Source organism: Leptonychotes weddellii, chromosome 9, assembly GCF_054177405.1.
Source record: "Leptonychotes weddellii isolate Sample4059 chromosome 9, ASM5417740v2, whole genome shotgun sequence".
Lineage (NCBI taxonomy): Eukaryota > Metazoa > Chordata > Mammalia > Carnivora > Phocidae > Leptonychotes > Leptonychotes weddellii.
Window position 1 is genome coordinate 71,668,642 of NC_138377.1, and position 15,503 is coordinate 71,684,144.

The 15,503-nt window shown below is 42.5% G+C and overlaps 1 protein-coding gene across 1 annotated transcript in view; it reads left to right on the forward strand.

Moving 5' to 3' along the window:
- Nucleotides 1–14,195: 14,195 nt before the first annotated feature.
- Nucleotides 14,196–15,503, forward strand: part of SPRED1 (sprouty related EVH1 domain containing 1) — a 121,053-nt gene continuing 119,745 nt past the window's right edge. Inside the window, exon 1 of the mRNA XM_081830871.1 lies at nt 14,196–15,329. Coding sequence (XP_081686997.1) covers nt 15,298–15,329 — 32 coding nt within the window. The 5' untranslated portion in view covers nt 14,196–15,297. The remainder of the gene's footprint in view (nt 15,330–15,503) is intronic.

Genomic DNA, 15,503 nt, shown 5'->3' on the forward strand with positions numbered 1-15,503 from the left:
GGAAAGGTGGGTGGAGGGATGAGGTAACTGGGTGATGGACATTAAGGAGGGTATGTGATGTAATGAGCACTGGGTGTTATATAAGACTGATGAATTGCTGAACTCTACCTCTGAAACAAACAATACTCTATGTGGTAATTGAATTTAAATAAAAAAATTAAAAAATGCACCGATAAAATAAAAACAACAAATATCATAGTCTGATTATTGAGTGATGACTATTCCTTAGGCAGTTTCACTAGAATGAAGGATTTCCTTTCTTTTCTTCTATTATTCTTGTCCCCAAAACACATGCTCAGTTTCATTTCAATCTATGGCTTTATAAAGAAATACCCAAATAACATCATTCATAAAATCCTTCTGCATAGTATTTCATGGCCAGAGGTAGAAAACTCTAGTAAGAAATTGTACTCAAATATTTAGGATTGGACCTTTATATGATTTCTGTTTTGCACCGTTTTGTGTTTCCATGAATGGCTTGGCCTTAGGCCAGACAGGAAGGAGTTGTAAGGAAAAAGTAGAGTTTGGCTAGAAGGAAAAGTTGCAGTTGTCTTTGTATTTCTGTTGGGGAACAAATTCCTGTACCACTGAGGAGAAGCTGTAATTTGATCTGGGTAGCATTGCCTTTCAGAACAGGGGTTCTTAACCTTGGCGCTGTTGACGTTTTTGAGCTGGATTGTTCTTTGGTGTGAAGGGTTGCTCTGAGTAGCGTCCCCAGCCTCTACCCACTAGATGCCAGTGCTATTCCCTCCCTCACCCAACCCCCCTGCCCCAGTTGTGACACTGTGACCTAAAAATATCTCCAGACATCACCAAATGCGCCCTGGGGGGCAAAATCGCCCACAGTTGAGAACCACTATCATAGAATAATCCCCATGATCTTTTTCTATTGTGTTCAAGTTGAAGTGAGTCTAAAGAATTAGGGAGAAGTTGAAATCCAAGTCCAATTTTTACAATGTTTCTTCCAGGATTTTTTTAAGGGCACACTTTGTAAACATTGATCACTGGCTTGTATTATGCCTAAAAGCACAAATCAGACAACCCGTGTAGAGGCAATCCCACCTTCCTTTGTGAGAGCTGCCATCTCTACAATTTTTGTGTTTCTGTGAAGTACAGCAAGGGAAAACGCCAGGATAGTTGGAAAAAGTAAGTCTGCATATGGGGGGATGGGGGTGAACAGGTTACTGGGTCAAAGGCTAGGAGGCACTAGGGACACCGGACCCACAATGCAGTGCATTTCACCCATGCCGCTGTGATCAAGCCCCGTTCTGTTGGCCATTGAATTGGTAGTGTGAGGGCGGGAGGGTAACTTTCCCCGGTCCTTTCTTGCCTATCTCCTCTCCTTCCTTTTCTTTTGCTTCAGCTTCTTTCTTTCTCTTTCTTTCTTTTTCTTTCTTTCGTTCTTCTTTCTTCTTTTTCTTTTCTTTCTTTTTCTCTTTCTTTTCTTTCTTCTTTCTTTCTTTCTCTCTTTTTCTTTCTTTCTTTCTTCTTTCTCTTTCTCTTTCTTTCTTTCTTCTCTCTCTCTTTCTTTCTTTCTCTTTCTTTCTTTCTTTTTCTTTCTTTCTTTCTCTTTCTTTTTCTTTCTTTCTTCTTCTTTCTTTCTTTTTCTTTCTCTTTCTTTCTTCTTTCTTTCTTTCTTTCTCTTTCTTCTTTCTTTCTCTTTCTTCCTTTCTCTTTTTCTTTTCCTTTCTTTTCTTATCCTTCACTTCTTTGTTTTCTCCCCTTGTCCATGTCCTTTTTCTAATGTTCTTTTCCCTTATTACTCTTCTAGGCAAACACTGGTTGTGTAAGCCAGGCATTCTGGCTATGACTGGGGCTCTGGAATCAGATGACCTGGGTTTGAATCGGGGCTCTGCCATGTTCTTGCTGTGAGACCCACTCAAGTTGTTTAACATTATGTGCTTTCATTTCTTCATCCCTAAAAGAGATGATACTAATCACACCTATCTCATGATGAGATTAGCATTAACATATACAAGCACATGGAACAGAGCCTGGCATGCAGTAAGCAACCATTGTTAGCTATTATGATTATCTTCATGTCCTCCACCAGGGAAGAAAAATGTACCACAGTCTTATATAGAAGAGTCCAGCAACATTTGGCCACTTGTATTTATCGAGACGGTTATTGTATGTTATTGGTCTGGGAGGGGAGAGAGTTAGGTATCTGTCTCATAACACTTTTAAGAATAATGCTGGTTTTGTTTTAACACTTTTGTGCTGGGGAAGCTGTGCTGGGGGATCATTATGGACAAATGGACATTTTATAGTAATAGAACATATACACTTCCACTGAATTTCTCCCTCAAGTATACATGTTGCTATTGCTAGTCTGAATACAATGGATAGAGTGTTTCTGTGTGACTGGAAAAAAAGCGAATTTTAAAAGTACATAAATAAAAATAGAATATTGAATACAGGAAAGAAAATTTTAAAAAGCCTTTATAAATGATACTTTTCTTTTTTATTATTTTTGCTAGAAAAGAAAGTGGCCCATGGAAAACCATGTGTAAGAAATGAGTATATTCATAATGGTTACTTCACAACAATATTCAGCTAAGGGTACAGCTAAGGAAATTGAGACAGAGAAATTAATGAAAAACAGATGGATTATGGAATTCACTGAAGAAGAAACATGAATGAAATGAAACCTAGTGGTTAGGGAAATGCAAAACCAACAACAATAAGATACTATATTGGGTGACCTTACACTGGCAAAAATTAAAAGAGAGATTGTTAATATCTACTTTGAGTGAGGGTATAGAGAAAATGGTACTCTCATACACTACTGGCGAGAAGATAATTGATAAAAAAAAATGGAAGAGTGTTTTTAGAAGACAATTTGGCATTATCTTCCATTACTTAAAATGTTCATTGTTTTTGACCTTGCAATTTCACTTATACAAAACTTTCTGTGAGAAATCTTCACCCTTAAGCCCAAAGAAAAGTAAACAAGGGTGCTCATTGAAGCATTGTTTCTACTAAAAAACCCCAAATCTGGAAACAATCAGTGATTGATGTCCCTTTATAGAAATATATAAATAAATTATAGTATGCCCACATTATAAAATACTATATAACCATTTAAAAGAATGAATACTAATATTGAGAATGTACATGGCATGTTAGAAAGGAAGTCGAATAATATATAAAATTAGTTTTTATTATGTGTGTGTGTAAATGCATAGAAAAGGATCTAAAGTTACATATTCTAAACTATCAATAGTAGTCACCTTTGAGACAAGTGAAATTGGAGTCCTCTTACTCTGTACTGTTTTACTGTAGAGTTCTAAGTTTTTGCAAGAAGTACACTTGTTTTAATTTTAAAAGTCAACAAAAAAGGCAGTTTAGTATTTTTGTCTTTGCACTTGGGGATTACTGTGATGATATATATATATATAAAGTTTACTGTGCTAAATTTTAACTCTAATATATCTGGTTTGAGGTAGCTGATTAAGTCTTGGGATTTCTTCATCTTGATATTAATTATTTTGTGCCTTTTAATATTACTGTTTTAATTGCACATGATGATCCAGGTTCACATGAGCTCCCTTCATATTTTGGGAAGGCAATGGGCAACTTCTATCTGTCACCATTGTTGAGGGTACAACACTAGACATTTTGGGAAAATAAAAGAAATCTTAGAAAGCAGAGCTCCTGGGGGCACCTGGGTGACTCAGTCGTTAAGCGTCTGCCTTCGGCTGGGTCGTGATCCCAGGGTCCTGGGATCGAGTCCCACATCGGGCTCCCTGCTCCATGGGGAGCCTGCTTCTCCCTCCCCCACTCCCCCCTGCCGGTGTTCCCTCTCTGTCTTTCTCTCTGTCAAATAAATAAATAAAATCTTTAAAAAAAAAACAAAAAAATTTAAAAAAAGGAAAGAAAGCAGAGCTCCTGTTTTCTTAATTTGATATTCAGAACATACACTAGGAACCTAAGAATACCTTGTGGATTAAAATAAACACACAAAAAATGTCCAGTATAGAATTTTTACATGCATTCAGAAGAGCCCAGAGAAATGGAAAGCCCAGTGGAAAAGACATTGGGATGGATAAGATAAGAAGCAGGACAGGTGGCCTTGGTCATTTAGTATACAAAAAGCAACCACGGACAGTTCTTGAACTGGGAATCAAAACAAAGTGCATTATGTAAAACATTATTTTCTCAGAGTGTTTTGGTACTAATTAGTAGATTGCTGAAATAAGCCAACAGCGCCTGTACAATAAATAACTGACAGACAATAAAATTGAAAATACATAAGCCAGTCACATAAACATCAATTAGATCACTTTGGAGTTATCAGGCGTTCTCCCAGGGAAAATGAAGATAGGTATTGGTGAGAGGGGTAACATATTTAAATAGGCTAAGTGTTGGGGAGTGGCTGTGAGCACTTCGTCCTCAAGGGGCTTCATCTTCAGCATGCTGACCTTGTTGTTATGTAAGTGTACAGAAAAGAATCAAACATTGATCAAATCTCTCTTAGCTCCAATTGTCCCTTTGGAGGTTGAAGTTATACAAATAAACAGTCATCAGTGTTTTGTTTTTCCTATTCACACTCTCCTTGAACACATGGGTGAAGCCATTTTCAAGGATGGTTTTTCATTTCATTATTCTCGTTTATGTTTCACAGTAATGTTTTACGGTAACTCACTGTGAAAAAGTAGAAAATATATATATTGGTCTCTGATTCCAGTTCCTGGCACAGAACTCCTAAAACCCTTGTGATTTCCTAAGTGATAAGAACACTAGGAGCATCTCTTGCTCTAATATTTGTCTTTGACCCCGTCCCTGACATAGACCTCCTAAAACCCTTGTAAATTCCTAAGTGATAAGAGCATTAAGAGCATCTTTTGTTCTAATGAGGTGACTCTGAGTGGCTTCCTAGATGGCTTCTGGATGGGGGCTGGTCATCAGAAAGACCAAGCCATGATTAGAAGCTTGGAATTCTGAGCCCTACCCCTTATTCTCCACAGAGGGGAGAGGGGCTAGAAACTGAGTTAATAATTGATCATGTCTATGTGAGGAAGCCTCCATAAAATCCCAACAGTAGGGGGTTCAGGAACCACCCAGGTTGGTGAACACACATGGGTGCTGGGACAATGGTGAGCCTGGAGAAGGCATGGAAGCTCTGCAAACCTTCCCACATACCTTGCCCTACTCATCTCTTCCATCTGGATGTTCATCTGTATCCTTTATCATATCCTTTTAAAATAAATTAGTAAATGTAAGTAAATGTTTCCCTGTGTTCTGTGAGCCACTCTAGCAAATTAATTAAACCTGAGAAGGGGGCGTTGGAACCTCTGATCTGTATAGGCTGTTGGTTAGAAGCACTGGGCTTGTGAAGTTGGGACAGAAGTGGGGACAGTGGCAGGGATGGGTCAGGCAGGGGGTAAGTTTTATGGGACTGAGGTCTTAACCTGTGGAATCTGATGCCATCTCCGGGTAGACGGTATCAGAAGCAAGTTAAATTGTAGGGTGCCCAGCTGTGTTTCAAGGAAACACTTGGTGTGGGGAAAAACCTCCACCCATTTGGTGCCCCAAAGTGAAGTGTGCTGTGTAAAAGTAAAGGAGACACACAGGGGAGAAACACGTAGGAAAGACCCAGGGTCTTCACTACACAAAAGGGGGAAAACTGAGTTTCTTCCTAAATGCTCCCCTATGGTTAATCCTCCATTTTATGTGAAGCAAGTGAGTTGCTCCTATAGCACGTCACTCCTAACACTTCTAGCACTTACTGTGGGAATGGGAATTTACCTACTTACATCTTCACTAGACATAAGTTCCTTGCAGTCAATTACTGCTTTCATTTCATCTCTAGTACTAAGCCTGGAATATTTAAGTAACTAATGAGTTAATGAATTCTTCTGATACAGTTATTGTCTGTGACTTTATCAAAGATGGATCCTTTGAGAGTTGCCCCTAAGGACCACTCTCTAATAAATCCTAATGATAGTTTTCTGAAAGTTCTCCCTATCCTTCACTAAGTACTTTTGGTTTTGTAAAAGAAGATCAATATCAGAAGTGAACACCATGAGAAAGAATTTAAAAAACCAAGAAATGATTATTGCTAGAATTAAATGAGTTACATTCAAGTGATTTCCAAGGAAATTTGATATTGTAACTATACGAAAAGTAAAGGATAAACTGGGATCATACATAAATAGAATTTATGAATTTGAATGGAAGTTTGGCCAAATCTCTAATGTCATTTATATATTTGAATGAGTAGGAGCTTCAGAGATATAAATTCAAAATATAAATTAAAAGTTGTCCTTTTGGAGTAATAAATTATCAGTACCATATAAAATAGCATTTAATAAGCACCTACCAGACATCTCACTTTATGTTATTATGCAAAAATAATTTGACACATATGAAGGTTGGGGTTTTAGAAAAACTTGGAAACAATGGATAACTAAATATAGACATTAAACAAATACACAGTTAAGAATAGTATCATGGGACGTATCAAGAATAACCACATTTCTAGGATGTAGACTAGACCAAATAATGTAGGGTGTAGCAAGCAATTTTATGTTCCCAAATCAATTCTAGAAAGCTCTATGGAAAATATTAGGAGACATACTTAAAATAAGCAAAGACAATAAGGCAGGTCAAGAGAGACTGTTCTAAGTCCTTGGCACAGCTTGGCAGGGGCCCCAGAAGGACTGGGATGATCCAACAAAGGAAGGAAACTTGAAATAAACAAAGATTGGCTAAGACCCAGGAGACAATAAGGGTGTGAAGTGTTTTAGCTTCCTGATAAAGAGCTTTAGAGCTGAGGGCGGCATTCTCTAGTATGAAGGACGGTCAGTGTCTTAGGATTTAAAAATCTTACAGAGAAAGAAAACATCTCTGTCTGATAAGGTAAGATGTCACTGGAAGTGAGGTTTTCAGCGTCTAATAATTTTTAAACACAGAATTCTATTAAAGATACTGTCACAGAATTCCAAAACGGACATATTTGGGGATGCTAAGAAGATTAGTGTCATTGGAGGAAAACAAGAGCAGTTATTTTTATTACTTGTCATGGCATTTACTCAGATAACATCTTGTATTTTCTAAATGTTTCCTTTTGGCTTTCCATGTCTCCTTAGCTAGATTGTAGCTCTCTGGAAAGCAGGCTTCCTCCCAGCACCTAAAGTAGTCCTGAATATTCTCTCACCTACATGTCTTTTATCCACCCTTTCTCTAGCCCCTGACCAATGCCCTAATTTTCTATGTGGACCATTGCAACAGCCTTTTTACTGGTCTCCAAAATTTTACGATATATCCAGGAAGACATGGAAAGCCAAAAGGAAACATTTAGATAACACAAGATGGTATACAAAACAGATAATAAAAATAACCGCTATCTTTTCCCTCCAATACTGACAATTCCTTTATAGCTCTCCTTCTACCCCATCACCTGAACTTCTATATTCTTGGAATTATAATTGCTAAACTATATAAATTATATATATAAACACACACATACATTACCAACACAGATAGAGGGCTGGAAGGGCCAACTCTGTATGTAAATGCAAGGTCTTAAGTTTTGTTTTTAAATTAGAGTAGAGCAAATAGAAGTTATAGCAAAAATGTGATGTTTTAAGATCCCCTGAGTGGCTTGTGGAGAACTGCCAGGCTTTACACATGCCCAATAGAGTGGATGAAGCCTAATTGAAAGCGTGATATTGCAGAGTAGAAAGAGGAGGAAACTTTCAGATAAGTCAGAAAAAGAGAGTTGGAAAAAGAAGGAATGCTTTTTAGGGAAGTAGAGAGATTTGAGAGATAAGAGGGAAATGGGGAGGTGGGAGGAAAGGGGAAGCTCTCACGGGCACAGTCCCCTGGCGGAGTGTCCTGGGACTACATGGAGCTGAGTGTAGTGGACTTGATCTAAGGAGAACAGAGACAAGATGCTGAGTGGTCTAAATCCTAGACCAGAAAGAAGAGGATAAAAGGAAATAGGAACAAAAAATCCTCTTTTGGGGGGAGGGGCAGGAAAAGAGCTGAAAATGATGGTGGGAATATCTTACTTTTATATACTTGGAGGATAGGCAAGCCTGAAGAACAATACACCTAGTCAAGTTTAGGAAAGGCCACCTACCAGAGACAGAGATTATTTACAGCAGGGCTTCTTAAACTTTAATGTATAGTTGAATCGCCTAGGGATCTTGTCAAAATTCAGATTATAATTCAGTAAGACTGGAGTGGAGCCTAAGAGTTTGCATTTCTAGCAAGCTCCCAGGGGAAGCTATGCTGCTTTGAGGTAGCAAGGATTTACAGTATTAAACATGAGCATTTAAAGCATTTTTATTAAATAAATAAACACATAAATAAATAAATGCATTAGTGCTTCTCAACGTAGATATCTTCTGTGGGTTTATCAAAGACTCTAATTATGAAATTATCCTCTTTTTTACCCTTAGTTGATGGCAGTGAAGACATATCTAAGATTAAGAGAGGGGATACAATGCTCAGTTCAAACCAATAATAACATATTCGAAAGCACAGTCATTGTTAGATGTCTATATTAATAGCAGGATAACGAAAGTACCCAAAAGGACTTTCTGTGATAGTAGAAGTGTTCTATATCTGAACTCAGTCTAGAATGGTAGCCACCAACCATCCATGACAGTTAAGCATTTGAAATGTAACTAGTAAGACTACGGAGTAAGTTTTTAATCTTATTGAATTTAGTTAATTTTAATTTAATTTTAATTTAGCCACGCATGGCTAGCGGCTACCATGATCATGAGAACTAAGAGCATCACTAAAAGATAACCAGATGTTGTTGCCTCTGGAACTGATGGTATAAGGGCATTTATGTACCTGAGCACCACAGGAGGTAGCTGATAACAGCCAAGGGATTTACTCCTCCCTTTTTCCAAAGTACAGTTCTCCTGCCAAGTCATCATCCACAGCAATAATGACTTGAAATAGAAAGCATATGCCACCAAGGAGCTCATCTTTGAGAAGTTATATATAATATCAACACACACACACACACACACACACACACACACACGGGTTTTTAAAGGAGAAAATTTTAGTTTGAGCTCCAGCCACAGCCTTACTAACGTGAGACCTCTGGCAAGTCCCCTAACCTTTTTGATCGTCAGTTCCTAATTCTTTCTGTAAATTGGAACTGATGATAATACCTAGTGGGCAAGGGTGTTAGGAAGGTAAGTTCCTAAAGGGCATTCCAAGTTTGATAGTCATATACAATGGCTAACTATTACTCACTGAAAGGGAAGTCAAATGCCATATTTAAAACAAAATCCAAGGAATCATCTAGACTCTTTTGTTGTAGTGCATTTGTTGCATGCACATAGCCTTGGAAATTTTATGTAATGGATATTTCAATCCTTCATATTGACTGTAGTGGGATATAACTTTCAAGGAATAAGCATGCCAAATCCATTTGGGAGAATGATGGTAAGGGAGAAGTGCTTTATTTAGTAGTGTGGGCCTGGTAAGCATCCTCCCTGCTAAGATTATGCTGAAAATAAAGGAAATCGCAGACTGCTCATTTCCCTTGTACTGGTTGTAATCTTGTGGAAACTTCCTGTAAAAGGCAGTTATAGCATTAAAAGTAAACTGATTTCACACTCACCGGATACTACCAGACCAACAATTGCAGTCCTTTGGGAGAAAAATAAAATAGCATACTTATCCTTTATACTTTGTATTAGTTTGGAAGAACATGGAAACCCTAGTGATGGAGAAACCGACTCATGCCAGAGGCAAGGAAACTATTTAGAAACATGGTTACCATTTAGTAATTCCACTGAGAGGCAGAGCTCATTAGCCAAGAGACTGGTTACACTAAAAAAAAAAAAGAAAGAAAAAAAAAAAGAAAGAAAAAAAAGAAAAGAGAAAGAAAGGAAGAAAGAAAGAAAAAGAAAAAAGATTGTTCATTAAGCAAAGTACAGCATGAAAATAGACAATCCCCTCTGATCTAGGCACATTCTAGCTACAGTTTTAAAATTTTGAATTTTAAGACATCTGCTCGGGGTAATGTTTAGAAATGGAAATTTGAATATGTATTTTATGCACTGTTAGAACCTCATATGTTGGCACGACCATCTCCTCTTTTGGCTTTTCAAGTATACAAATCTCTGCTGAGAGCTTATTAGCACAAGGGATGGCGTGTGTGAAATGCTGAGCTGCTGTAGTGTTCAGGTCGCAGTAAGAAGCTGGAGGAGGCTCTGAATTTCCATCACTGTGTCGGTCACTACAGCTTCATTTTTAAACATATACGGGCTTTGCTATAATATTTCACTAGAAAAGCCTCCATTACTCAAAATGACTGCTGAAGAGAACACCAAAAATATATGAAATGCAGCCTCTGCCTTCAAGCCACTTAACATTTAACTGGGAAAACAAACATAAACTCAGAAAAAGTTGAGTAGAGATAGAGAACTATCAATATAAGGGTAAAATGGTAAAGGCAAAAAGAAAGGATTTTGAGAAGATAAAGTCTGAGTTCATCAGAAAGATGATCACTATGGACAGAGCGGTCTGGGAAGAGGGAGAACACCTTGAGTTGGAGTGCTACGTGCCATCTGCCCGGGCCTCCATGAGGATAGGCCACCTTTGCTGACCTTGTGAACCCTGGTCTGATACCTACCTAGAACCCAGAACCCAGAACCCACTTGTACCTTCCTAACTGTGATGATGTCCTACACTGGCAGTTACTTGGCACTTGTGCATAAATACTTCTGATAATTAATCATCTAGAACAAGTTTGTAAGTGGTTGTGGTTAATTCCTAAAATTGAGAACAAGAGTAATGAGAGCCACCTGTGAGCAGCAGCTAGCATGACCAGCCTCTTTCCCACAGACCCACCTGAGAAAACACAACCAAGTAAATATAAGCACGCCCCTGCCCTGTTCACCCTGACATGGCCATAGAATCTTTGACTGGTGTTCAATGGTAGCTATACCAACTGAATGGAGCTGGAACTTTGGGTGAAACTGTGATCTGCATCTGTATTTATCTTTTCACACAGCTTTTCAGGTCTTATTAGATCCACCTTCCCTGGCTGAACCAGCCCTTTGTCCTTGACCTGCCTTAGCCTATGATAGACGTTGGGCCACCCTTTTTTGTGGGCTTCTGGAATCGAGGTTCTTAGGTAGGGGTGTGTTCGGAGATAGGATGAAAAGTAGTTGCAGGGAAAATGGGAGAAGGCTGTGAAGGGCTAAGAAGGACCAAGTACCTGGCATACTTCTGGAAAAGCAGATTTGTCAGTTCCATTACTGATCTGCTGATCCCAGTCTTGGGAGTGGGGCTAAGGAATCTGCATTAAGGCAGTTCTTGCAGTGTATTAAAAAAAGTTTTTATTATAGAAAATTTCAAATGTGTGAAATAATAAAGAGAATGTGCTCATTATCATTCCATAGCCAATCTTGTTTCATCTCTATCCCTACCTACTTCTTCCCACTCCTCACCCTACTGAATTATTCTGAAACAAATCTCAGATATATCATCTCATCTATAGATATTTCAGTATGTATTTCTAAAAGATGATGACTTAAAAAAAAAAACCACAACCACAACACTAATACTTTAAAAAACCCCTTATTATCATCAATCTTCAGTTAGTGTTTGCTTCCCCGATGATCTCAAATTTAAAAATATTTGTTCAAATCAGGATCCAAATAAGGTGTCCCACATTGCATTTGGTCACTCTGTCTCTTGTACTGGTAAAGGTACAGACACTGGGATAGAGCAGTGAGGCCTCTTGAGCTTAGGGTAGCTGCTGACAGTTGAGTTAGATTGGAAGACTCCTGGCCTTTGAACCTGAACGTAGGACCATTTCTAATTGTTTTACTGTAGAATTCTCTGTCCAGACTAAGACAATTTTTAAGACAATTTCTCTGTCCAGACTAAGATCTTCAACAACTGGGTGAGAGGTGAGGGCTGGAAATGCCCCCTTAAAAAGAAAGGCACAAAAGGGTCCTGCAAGTGGTATGGGGAACACTGGAGGCAAGGAACAGTTTGGTGACTGTGTCTTGGTATAGGAGTGGGAACAATCTCAAAAGCATGAATTTGGGCTATTGATCATATATTGCCCCTTTAGGTAAGTAATGTGTTTGAAAGTGGCCAGCACACAGTTCCTTGCACAGGACAGCCAAGATGGTTTTCATATCTTCTCCTAAGGCCTGTCATTGATCCTTTCCCTGATGCAGTTGAACCTCAAGCAGATGCATATTTCTTCAAAAGAAAAGGAGGCCTTTGCAAGTGACCCAACTTTCCTTGTACTTACTTAATCATAATGACTCTGAGAGCAATCATTTATGGATGGCTTGCTAAGGGCCAGGCCATGTGTCTAGCAAGAGTGGTACACAGAAGAAAACCCATAGTTATTCGTCGAATGAACAAACAAGGCTGAGTTTAACCTTCGGAACCACTGCCACCACCTTGTCATGGAGTGTACTATCATCTCCGTTTTACAAAATCAGAGTAAGAACCAGGATTTATTGGGCTCTTAATCTGTTCTAAGTGCTTCATGTATATTATTACCTCATGAATCGGCACAGCAGCTCTATGAATTAGGTACTATTCTCCCCATTTTCCACAGGCAGCATTTGGGTAACTTTTCTAGAACACACAAATGATAACTGATGGGACTTGATTCAAATCTGAGAAGCCATAGTGGGTAGCAGTAGTAAGAAGGAGAGCAGGCCAGTACCAACACTCCCAGGTACAGGGTCTTCCCAGGAACAAGATAAAAAAAAACACAGGTTCAGAGGTAACAGAGGTAACCTCTGACTACCCCAGATCCCCTCACCTCTTCCAGCCACCAACACTGTCCTTTCCTCACTCTGAGTAAGGATAATGCTGCTGCCCAGGCAAGCTTTACATAAAGAAACCTCAGAAATCAATGGGCTGTTTTTTGGGGGCTGCCTGAGTGCTTTGGCTCCTTTACTCCTCATTTATTAAGCTCCTACTCTGTGCAAAACAGGCTAGTGCCTGTGCTCTAGAAAGCAGCAATCCAGAAACCTCCTGGAGACGGTTCACAGATGGGGAGTGCTGGCTGGTTTGGGAGTTTTTCCCACTTTCCTCTTCATCAGGAATTATTCTACCCCTCAAGGTGGCAGGAGCAGCAACCTTCACTCTCAGATCACACAAACCTGAGAATGAAAAGAAAAGCACTGCACACAAAGCTAGACTGATAGCTAGGGAGATGCGTCAGAAACTTAGGATTCAGTCCCCAGGCCGGGTGGGTACAGACTGGCTTTCTAGGTAGAAAAGGGATAATAGAATTTGCAGAGCCAGGGGCCCTGAGTTCTCTAGTCCCGCAGATCCTGAACTCCCGGCTGAAACCCCAGCAGGTTTCTGTGCAAAAACCTTTCGAGATGAATGCATACATTGTCCTCTAACAATGCAAAAGTGACAGCTGCCTATTCAATAATGGTTCCGCCTCCGTTTAGAGCAGTTCGTGCCACAGAGGCATCTTCTGCGCTATAGTTATGCAACCTCACTCGCAGCGGGAGTTTTTTTCCTGTGCTTCTGGCTGCGCCAGATTCATGTAACACGCCTACTCTGGGCTTCAATGGAAGTCGTTCTCCATTAACAACCATTCTAGCTTTCGAAGATGAATGCCCTGCACAGCATACCCCTTGCACATTAAGAATCCAAGGTATTAAAACTAACTCTAACACACACACACACACACACACTCCCGCTGTACATGCAGCTAGGGGACTGCAGCAATGCAACCAGAGGGACAGCAGGCGGAGCTCTCTTTGTACGGTCCCTCCCTCTAACCCCACCAACTAAAAATGAACTCATGCCAGTTCCATTCTTTGCTCTGCAAGGAAAACACACACACACACACACACACACACACACACACACACACACACGGCAACACCGAGCAGCCTCCAATTTCCCCCTTGACCACACTGTCATTCTAGCCTCCTTGTTCTAACAACCCGGATATTCCAAAGCGAGTAACGGGGAGTAACGGGGAGTAGCGCGGCGCAACAATGCAACCTCGCAAGCAGCTCCCAGTGCAGCTCCCACCCCCGCCCCCTTTCGCAGCGTGCCAAGAGTTTGGAGCGCGCGCACGCACACTGTACACGGTGCCTGGCGTATCCCTCCGCCTCCCCCCTCCTTTCCCCGCTCTGTGGCTCGACAACGATTTGGGAAATGAAGGGAGGAGGGAACTACTTTCCTGAAACTTGCTATGCTGCACACGACTTCGAGTTGCAGTGATTCGCCCGGAGGCCGCAGCTTTTAGCCCTACCCACACGCCCTCACGGCCCGGGTACTGCGCTCGGCAACCGCACCCCGTGCCCGCTCTGGCCCCCGGGGTAGGCAGGCGGCCGGGAGAAGTCGCCAGGGACTACTTCGCCTCCTTCTCCCGTGGGCGCCCCCGGTTCGGGCAGCGGCGGCGGAAGGAGCGGGCGGCGTGAGCGCTTCCGCCGCCCCCCTCACGGCTCCCCTCTGGCGGGTGTGAGGAGCTGGCCCGCCGAGCTGCTGGTGGGCACTGGCTGGTGGGGGACCTGCGGCCGCTCTCCCGCTGCTTTCCGGGACCCTGTCTCCTGGGCACGCCCGCTCTTCTCCGACCCGGGTGGGGGAGATCGGCTCGCCTGCCCTGGCCTCACACGCTCCCCGCCGCCCCCTCCTCCCCCAGCTGGAGGCGTCCTGACTGGAGCGTGTCTGGAGGAATCCGCCGCCGCGAGGCCCCTCGCCCGGTCCGGCTCGTGCCTGAGGACCGCTCCGGCCGCCTCCGGGCGCTAAGCGGGCAGCCGGCGGCTAGGTGGGAGATGGTGGGGTGGGCTCCGGCAGGACCGTGCCGCCGCCGCCCGGAGCCTGGGCTCGGCACCCTCCCGCCGGCCCCCACCGAACGCAGCTCTGCTTCCTCCTCGCCGCATCCCTGAGGGAAGCGCCGCCTCTGCTCCCGGGTTCTCCGCCCGCCCGCTCCTTCCTGGCCGGACCCCGCCGCGCTCCACCCCGGTGGCGGGAGGAGCAGCTCTCCAGTCAGCCTTCGCAGCCCCTCTTCCCTTTTTCCTTTCCACCCACCCTCCCCGGCCTCCTCGGATCCCTTGGCTGGGCGCTGAGGCGGAGGAAGAGGCTGGGGTCGCCACGGCGGAGGTTGTTGCCGCCACCCCCCTGCGGGGGTGGCCGGGGTTCCCGGCTGGGGGGGCACCGTTCCGGGTGAGGCATCCACCATGGTGAGGCCCCTGAGCCGCTGCCCCCGCGCCCCCCCGGCCGCCGCTGCCTCCTGCCCCTCGGTGCTGCCGCTGCTCCTCCGCTTGCTGTTGCTCCTCCATCTCCAGATCGGATCGCGGTGAGGGAAAGATGAGCGAGGAGACGGCGACTTCTGACAACGAGTAAGCGCCTCATTGATCTTGATTAGTAACCCCCCCCCATCCTTCCGACCCCTCTGAGACTTGGATGCCGGAAAGCTTGCAAGCTTGGAGAGTTCGGTGCATCTTGTTCTGGAGATAACATTTGATTTCTTTAGCCATTTAATGGCAGCACCCTCCACTGCCCCCCCCCCCCGC